Raw genomic sequence first — 9,212 nt, 5'->3', positions numbered from 1 at the left:
AAAACCAGCAAAATTCAGCACAGAGGAATCAGTAACAGCTGGGCTGTCCTTAACCAAAGTGTTTCTGCATCCTAAAATGACAGAAACACCTTGAATCCACGTGGTGGCATCATGCTGAGTCACCCAGTGGCTCTGGTGGGCTAAGAGAAACTGAGTCTGGCAGTTTCTGGGGTTTGTGGTTTGTTTTTTTCCCTTTAAAGAAAAACTGGGTCCAGTTGGCAGCAGCACATGAAGAGCCCTATCACACTCCACACCTCTCTGTGACATTTCCATGTCTGCTCCAGATGGTGAAACTCTGTTGAAGCACCAGGAGAGAAAACAACAACTACACCTGGCTTTGGTGACTCAGACAGAATCTCACCACGCTGGAGCAAAACCTCAAGACAAACCAAAACCAACCTCGTCCTGCTCCCAGGAAACATTCCTGACACCCATCCATGAAGAGCTGCTTAACAGGAGGAGGATTTCCTTCATCTCCTCCTTCCTCTCTCAAGGAGGAGCTCACAGGCATTTCAAGGACCTGACACGTCATCTGCAGCAGCTGCTTCAGAATTTATTAATCTGCAGTGAAAGCTTGAGCTCTCAAACTCACACTCACAGTCCTAAACAACATTTCAAATAAATTTTCCCCATGCTCATGGCATGATGGGCAAACCTCTTGTATACACATACAGTATTATTTATCATTTTATTGTTATTTCTAAATGTTGCACTATTTCTAAAAGGTGGAGTTCTCGTCAGCTGTTTTTCTGGCTGCTTTAAAATATTAACTAATTCAATTTTAATTTGTTCTTTTACAATATGAAGCATTAACTAGAGCAGTGTGTAGGCAAGACAAAAACTACCCCATTTCAGTTGATCTTGGATTTAAACTGTGATGCAGAAACTGCTGTCAAAAAGCAAACCATAAATCATACCTACAAATAGTACTGGAAATGCAAAAAAAAAAAAAAAAAAGAAAGAAATTCCAGGTAAACTTTTAGGTTCCAGTTTCTGCCCCTTTAAAAAGATTGCACTCAATCATTCTTACTCATTTTATTAATATTTTTCTTCTTTGGGTCTTGTTACAATATTTGCATGGCATCAACACCAAACTGATAACCAAATGTGTCTCTCAATTTTCTTTTAATAAACATCAGCAGGTTTTTATTCCAAATCCACTGGAATACCCTCAGTGCCCCAAAAATTCAGGGAGAGGAACAATTATTGGTGGCTAAAAAAACCTTTGGACAAACTTTTAACTTCTGAAGTTCACAAATCCTGATTTTTTTGCTAACTTTGCAATGTCTGGATCTCCCAGCTTTCCTGTCATATCCCCATGAGTTTCTATAACACAATTATGTTGTGATGGAATCACCCCAAATTTCCCCCTCCCAACACAAACCAAATCACCTGCTGAGCACTGCTGCTCTTTCAATTAATAGTGAATTATTTGGACATGCACATGTGCAAATATGTTTTGTGTGCATACACACACCTGCCTTCACTTTCCTTCAAAGAAGCTTTTCAATTATGATCTTTTCTCTTGAGTGTGGGTTTCACCAGTATCTACTAAAATGACCTCAATGATCTAATTCTCACTGACTCCTGCAATGACATTTCAAGTCCGAAAGGAAAAGTAATATAATGATGGACTAAGAGACAGAAAAACTAAGACAGATAGAAAAAAACCCAAAACATTATCTGTATTATCTTTTATGTCTTACAGTCCTTGAGCTTCATTATCCACTCATTCCATTCATCCCTGAATCACTATTTTCTCCACAAAGACGTGGTCAGCCTCTTCTCGAGAGTGAAAATTCCAGGCTTCAGATATTCAGCACCTACCTGTGCTTTCCTATTGTTCATTGAAAGAGAAATCTGTGCACACAGGAAGAGAACCAACTGACCTAAGGCATACTTATTGCAAGGGCTCAGCAGTGCCACTGCCTTGAAATTAATAAAAAAATGAAAAAAATTCTGAAAACTCAAAGGATTGAGTTAACAGTGTTCATTTATCTGCAAATTTTGCAGCTGAACTCTTCAGTCACAACCAAAACCCTGAGGACTGCGTCCCTCAAAGGCAAAAGAAAGTGTACTTTTTTTGTTTGCAACTCAAATAAAAACAGAGTGGCTGTATTTTCCTGTAGCACTGATCAGTCCAGTCATGATCCTCATGATTGCCTGAGCAGGGCAGTGGGTGTTATTTGCATTATTAAATACACTGATCTAGTTAAGCCCCACTGAATTTAAAAGAAGACTCCACACCTTCCACTGTTCCTTGCCTTTTCACAAAATGAAGTATTTCTCATTGTGTTATCTGAACTGACCAGTTGCCACCTGAAAGCAAAGATTTCTGGAGAGCACAGGGCAACATTAAATTATTTCTTTCCATGACCACAATTTCCTCCACTCATCTGAAGCTCTGCCTACTTCATATAAGGCCAGAAATTTCTCAGCAAATAGGTCCACATGAGTGACAAAGCTCTTTGCCACTTGCAACAGAGTCCTGAACACTTCTGGTTCCCAGTTTGCACAGAAAATTGCTGTTTTACAGGAGCACAGTGTTGTCTGGATTACTTTTACCTATGGTGGAAATAAAAAGCTACAGTGAGAGAGGCCACAGCAAACTCTGCAGACCTGAAGGAATGTTTATACATATGTATATATATTTATTTTCATATATACATATCCACATATGTAACCATATAATAATTATCAATGCAGTTTTGAAACTTCGATAGCATTTGCCCTGTGTATTCCCACCAGTTTATCACAAATATGCCAAAATTCTGAATCACAGTTAAGTATCTTGTACCGTATCATGGCACATCACTGCATCCCACACACTTTACAAGGCTCTAGTCCTGGAAAAATTTGTCAGATTAAGTTTCAGGAACATCTTCACAAGGCCAAAAACTCTCTGACAAATTAAAGTGGATTCTGCTATAAATACATTTTCATTCCATTTATGCACACAGCTCTTTTTATAGCTGTTAAACCTCCTCTCTTTCCCCTTTTTAAACACCATTGAAACTGTCAGGAGCTACCTTTTACACTTTATCAATCAAGGCACACACATCATGATTCCTAGAATTTAAAATGGAATTGTTGACGGTTCAGATACTGTTAGACTGTCATTAGTTCTGCAAAGTGTGCAATTTGTCACTTTGCCAGAAATGACAGTGCCTTCACTCGTGCAACGTGCTTTTAAACCTCCCCTCTCTAATTTGAAAATGCCAGTATTGTACTCTGCTTCAGGAGAGGTATTTTTGAGGCCTGCTGGTTGGCTTGTCACAGAGCAATCTGTCAGGTAGTATTTTGCCTTCCTTAAGGTTTATTCACATAAAGCCTGTCTGTGATATCACACAAAGACAATGCTTTCTGTCTTACCTGATGGCAACGAGGCCCGTGTTAGATTTTCACTTTCCTCATCAGTGCTGGCATCATAGTCGTTTTCTCTCTTTATAACCATCTGAGTAGTAGCTATACTATCCCTGGAAAAACATTAAAAAAGGGGGAAAGTTAGGTATTTTTGTTTCCCAAAGGAATTAGATAATTCAGGGAGAATGTGCATGAAATTACCACCTATGGAAAGGGCAGGGACATTCTCTGACTGGAAAATCAACTGCAGCCCAGCAGAAAACAGGACAAACACAGAAAGCAGATCTATCAAACACTCATTTCTTGGCTGCAGCAGCCACAGCAATATGCTGCTGCTTGCAGGGATGGCAGAAAGAATCCTCCTCTTCCATGATTTTCAGGACTGGTTTGGATTACCCAGTGCTCAGCCAGAGCTGTCACTCACTGTCAGGGCCAAGGGAATGGAAACTGAGCTAAACTAAACTCCAACGTGCAGCAGGTACCACACCAAGAAACCCAGGGAAACTGAGAAATACCTTGCAGGTTTGGCATCCACTGCAGATTCTTTAGCTTCACTCAACAACTTCTGCAAGTTTCTTATCTTTGCCTTCTTTTCATTCAGCACCAAAACAAACCGGCTGTAAAGGTCTGCCTCCAGCTCCTCTTTAGCTTCCACACATTTTTCCAGCCTGCAGTACAAAATTAACTGTTACACCAATTCTTCTGTTTCCTGGAAGAAAATCCTGTCATGAGTCCAACCTTCCTCTTACAGGAATCCCCATTCCAAACCATGCAAAACTGGTCCAGCACCTTGTGTCTGAAACAGGCCAGAAAAACCTTTTTTTTCATTTTTTTCCACAGAAAAGTGCAATGAACTTTGCTACCAAAAGGAAGAAGTTCCAAATGTGAACCTTTCTCTTCAGGCCTTTTTGGTTTTTGGGGTTTTTTTTTTGGTAGGTTCTTACACAGCTCCATCTGAGACAACTAAAATTTAAATAGGTGAGTATTCTTTATTTCCAATACTGAATCACCACAGTGAGCATACCTTAGCAGGATACACATAATGAGATTATAAACAGATATGATTCAGCTTGACAGGTCTCAAATCTGGACCACACACTGATGTGAAGTATATTTGAAGAAGAAGAAAAAAATTCCAAAATATAAAAATGTTTAAAAGCTCTTAATATCCTCAGTAAAATATTATTTTTGTTTACAAAAAAATTAATATGCACCTGTGGGTATGGGCATGTCAATAACAGGAAGCACAATGGAAGTATTAAATTAAGAATATGGGTGTATAAAGTCTCATAAGCAAAACTGGAATACAAGCAAACATGAGCACAACAAATTTGTGGCAAATGTAATTCTCTATTTACTTCTTATATTTCATAATCTTTCAGTCCTTGAGTTGAGCCACAAACATTTTATTACTTGTGTACACAAGAAGCAAATAAACATCTTGATAATCTTACTGATCATGGTAAACATAGTGAATAGTCATAATTCATAAACATTATTTCCACGAGTCTGTGCAAAGCTGTAAAAAAGTTTAGAAGGCTTATTATGCTATTAAATCCAGATATGTAACAGATTTTAAAAATATTAATTTAAAAGGTAAGAGATTTCAACAGACTTCCTACATAAATACTAATTATTTTGTTCAGAGATCAAAACCATATATGATGTAAGAAGCAAGACAATAGCAAAAAAAAAAATCTCATGAAGTATTAAGTCTACTGTGCTTTAGGGATATGCTTGATAGTTGATAAATAATTCATCTAATTTAAATGCAAATAGCAGAACATCATTACCATATAGATCAGTTCAATAATTCCTAAATGAAAGATCATAGGTACTAATCAACTACCAGGAGACTTTCCACCTACAAAACAGAAGTTAACTGTTTAGTGGGGAACAAATAGACAATTCACAAAGAAACATAAACCCTAATGCAGGGCCCAGAAGAGCCTGGACATGCTTGATACTAATTATGTCTGTATACATAAAAATGGGGGGAAAAAAGGATTTTGTCTAAAATATGCTAATCTTGCCTGTATCAAATCCTGCAGAATAATCCCTTCTCCCACACATAAACCAGGAAAAGTGGTTACTCTCTGCCTTTCCTTTGCCAAGGCTCTGGTTTGTGTTGGAGCAGTTGAGGCTGGCTCAGATATTGAGAAATGTGGCTGACTTGGCCAAAAAAGTGCCATTTAAGATAACTTCAGTGAGGCCCTTGAGTGCTGCAAAGACATCCCCTGATGAAAACCCACGTAAATGGAAACTTCCAGTGAAGTAAAGCTGATGCTGCATGGACTGTGAGTAGTACAGCAGAGAAACCTACTGCAAGACTGGCCAATTTCTTCAGTCTCTGGAGAAAAAAATTAGCATCTTGAAGAACAGAATTAGAATATTAGCTCTTCCCTCTGGGCAAAACCAATTAGTAGCATGCCATCAGTTAATCTCATATGATTGTTTTCATTTACGTGAACACCTTTTTTTGACTCTTTTTTCCCCCAGTCATTCAAAGTTGTCTATATCCAAATATATTCTCCAGACATCGAAATGGCATTAATTTGGCAAAACACTCAATGTAAAAGCATTGACCATCACAAAAGTATCACAATAATGCTGCATTTGCAAGTTAAGAGCCTTCAAAAAAACCTGAGAAATTAATAATAAAAACCAAGACTTCAAGAGCTGCCTCAACACAGAGCAATCCCAAGTGCTCCACAGAGGTGAACATGAGCTGTGAAACATAATGGCATTTATTTAATTATTAGTGGCATCCTTCACACTCCAGCACCATGAAAGAAAGAATTCAGCATCTCTGGTATTCATCCCTGTTCCGTGTGCTCCAAAATAATTCCTGGATCTTATGGCACTGCTCCCCTGCATTTCAGATTCACCCTTCCCCCAGCACTGGCAGTGGTATGGAATGTTGATGAGCTAATGCTGAAGACTCAGTTTCAAGCCCAAAGTACCTAGCTTGCATTTTTATAATCTGCTTGTGGTTTAAATATACTGTGACTGCAGTTGACCACCGCATAAATTAGCAGCTATTTTGAATTTGGCTTGTCTACACAAATTTCAGACACCCGATAACAAAATACACGTCCATGCCCAAACCAAAAATTTGATTTCTTTTGTTCAAGGGATTATTTTGCTAAAGGTTATTATTACCTAAAATTTACTGCCTCCATTATCATGGAATCACAGATTGGAATTTGGAACTGGAATTTGGATTGGAAGCCCAAAGCCCATCCAGTGCCACCCCAGCCATGGCAGGGACACCTTCCACTGTCCCAGGCTGCTCCAAGCCCTGTCCAACCTGGTCCTGAAGTAATTGGCCTTAAATTTTCTGTGTGAAATGAAGAGAGCAGCAGTTATTCTGATATTTTAACTCATCTGTCCCTAAGGTGTGCACACACACACTCTCTCACACTAACTCACCCCCAGGCACCCTCTTGCTCACCAAAACCCGTGTGATGGTCAAGGAAATGAGAACAGGGAGATGGCACTGGGATGATGGAATTATTCCACCCTGTGCCCCATGATTAATGGCACAAAAGCAGCTCTCAGAAGCCTGCTGGCTCTGTATTAATTGTCATGAAGTCCTGAGGAGAGAGGCTGTGAGCAGAGGGAGCTGCTGTGTCCTGGCTGTGGGTGAGGAGGGAGCGAAATTCTCCACACCACGTGCTCCAAATTTGGTGTTTCACCACTCGGCACCGTGAGTGATGCAGGATGTAAATCCTGAAATCCTGCCTCCTGAACAAAGACAGGCACAGCTTTGTTCAGCTGGGGGCAACTCGCAGTGTTTGGAGCCAAAACAGCAAAGGGAGGCAGCAGGGCAGACTGGGCTGTGGCAAAGAGAATTAAAAAAAACACCTATCCAAACCAAATTTTGAAAAAACAAGCAAAAACCCTCCCCCAAAATCCCCAAAAAGCCAAACCAAAAAGCTTAATGCTTCTTGAATGAATTTTTTTTTAGATTTTTTTCAGTCTGCACTTAACAGACATGGCCAAAGACTGGTGACCATAAAACCTTCAGTGTTTATTTTGAAAAACCATGTTTCATCTACTCAAACTATAAACACAGCTTAAGAAACCCGCCAGCCTGCACTGCTCTTGAGAGCAAAGTCTGTCAAGCAACTGTGATTTGGTTTTTCTTCTTTTTTTTTTTTTTTTGTTTTTCCTCCTTTTCTTTGGGGTTACTCTGCAAAAGTGCCACCCCACCATGGAAATTGATACAAGCACTAATGCCTCTTACACATCAGCGTGTAATGCAGTACAGAGCAGGGGTTATACAATAAACTATTGTTCAATTACACTGTTAAGCAGTAAAACACTACTTAGGGAGGCCCTTGGCTTGTCAGGGAGACTGTCAGGAGAAACTGTTACTCATTTTAATGAGAGGGAAACAAAACTAATCCCTCCCAAAAGTTGGCTCTCTTTTTCAAGGTAAATTAACACAAATTAGCTGGATTCTTTCATCAATCTCCCTAGATTGTGTGTTTTTTCAGGTAAAGCTACAGAAAAGCGAGATAAATCTCTGGCTATTCTATGCTAAGAGTTTTATGCTCACTGACACAAACACAGATTATTTCACTACAGAATGACAGAAAATTCAGATCATAAATGCAAAAGCAAGCACAAAAATCTCTTCCAAAATAATGGTACTTTTTCCTATAATATTGGACTCATTTTTCAATTCTGGCTGCTTCAACAAGGGAAACAGATGAAAGGAACAGCAACTTATTCCCCACTCAGAAATGCAAATAATTTACACTGCCAGTCTTAAGAATTATAGCAAATAATAAAAAAGCTTCCTAAAGAAAGTGAATTCTACAGCTAAGAGGTGTTTGGGGTTTTTTTTCCTAAGTCATAAGCTATAATCAGCTTTAACTGCAAATTATTAGTATCTGTTGCACCTTTGCCAAGGGAGGAGATCCACAATGATGTGGGCTGTGGTTAACAGAGCTCAAAACACCTCTAGTGCATAAAAATTTCTGTCCACAGCTGCTGAGTTTCTCAGGTGTCACCAGTGAATCCACCTGGGAACTCACCTCTTCTCCACGTCGCTCCAGTTGCTGAAAAGCCTTTCATTTTCTCTCTGCAGATGCTCAGTTTTGGCCTGCAGCTTTCCCAGGCTGTCCAGGCAGTAACCAATGAGCTCCTTGACCACCTCTGCTGGGCTTGGGACTTCCTGCAGCTTCAGAGATCCAAGTCTGAACTGGGACACAAGGAGAGAATACTCGAGTCATTTAACTGCACAAGAAACTTCACTAAGGCCTTGCTCCAGTAAACTTGAATATGAATTTAATTAGCATAAGAAATACCTTACAGTGCAAAGGGAGATAATAAATTTGTCACACAGAGAATCGAGGAATATGTGGAATAATCTACATGCTAATTATTTCCAGAGGGCCACAACGCTGAGGAGGAGTCTGGAGCATGTGTGTGCTGAGCACAGAGCTGGGCTGGGCAGGCTGGAGAAGGGAAGGCTGAGGGGATCCATCCATCCATACCAACATCTCCAAGGGTGCAGAGCATGGGGCAGACTGTTCAGAGGTGCCAGGGACAGCATGAGCAGCCATGGCCAGAAAATAAAGCACAGCAATTCCAGCCCAGCAGCAGGAAGAGCTTTCCATGGAGGGGCAGAGCCCTGGAACAGCTGCCCAGGGAGGGCTGGAGTGTCCCTGTCTGGAGACATGCCAACCCAGCTGGACACCTTGCTGGGTCACTGCTCCAGGGACCCTTGGGCTGGGGGAGCTCCAGAGGTCCCTCCAATCCCAAATATCCTGGGATTCTGGGATTCTGTGATTTATGCAGCTAATATGTGAAATCTAGCCAGCAAGCTGTCACCCCCA

General features: G+C 40.3%; 1 protein-coding gene across 5 annotated transcripts in view; it reads right to left on the bottom strand.

Annotated features, from left to right (window-relative positions):
• Nucleotides 1-1,660: 1,660 nt before the first annotated feature.
• Nucleotides 1,661-9,212, bottom strand: part of XRCC4 (X-ray repair cross complementing 4) — a 63,986-nt gene continuing 56,434 nt past the window's right edge. For all 5 annotated transcript variants that reach the window (XM_085042820.1, XM_085042818.1, XM_085042819.1 and 2 more), the window contains 4 exons: nt 8,409-8,575; nt 3,879-4,031; nt 3,373-3,476; nt 1,661-2,565 (listed from right to left, as the gene is read on the bottom strand). In XM_085042820.1, coding sequence (XP_084898946.1) covers nt 2,531-2,565; nt 3,373-3,476; nt 3,879-4,031; nt 8,409-8,575 — 459 coding nt within the window. In that variant the 3' untranslated portion in view covers nt 1,661-2,530. The remainder of the gene's footprint in view (nt 2,566-3,372; nt 3,477-3,878; nt 4,032-8,408; nt 8,576-9,212) is intronic.

Source organism: Lichenostomus cassidix, chromosome Z (genome assembly GCF_008360975.1).
Source record: "Lichenostomus cassidix isolate B80296 chromosome Z, HeHo_3.0, whole genome shotgun sequence".
Classification (NCBI taxonomy): domain Eukaryota; kingdom Metazoa; phylum Chordata; class Aves; order Passeriformes; family Meliphagidae; genus Lichenostomus; species Lichenostomus cassidix.
This window is presented reverse-complemented; position numbering and strand designations above follow the sequence as displayed.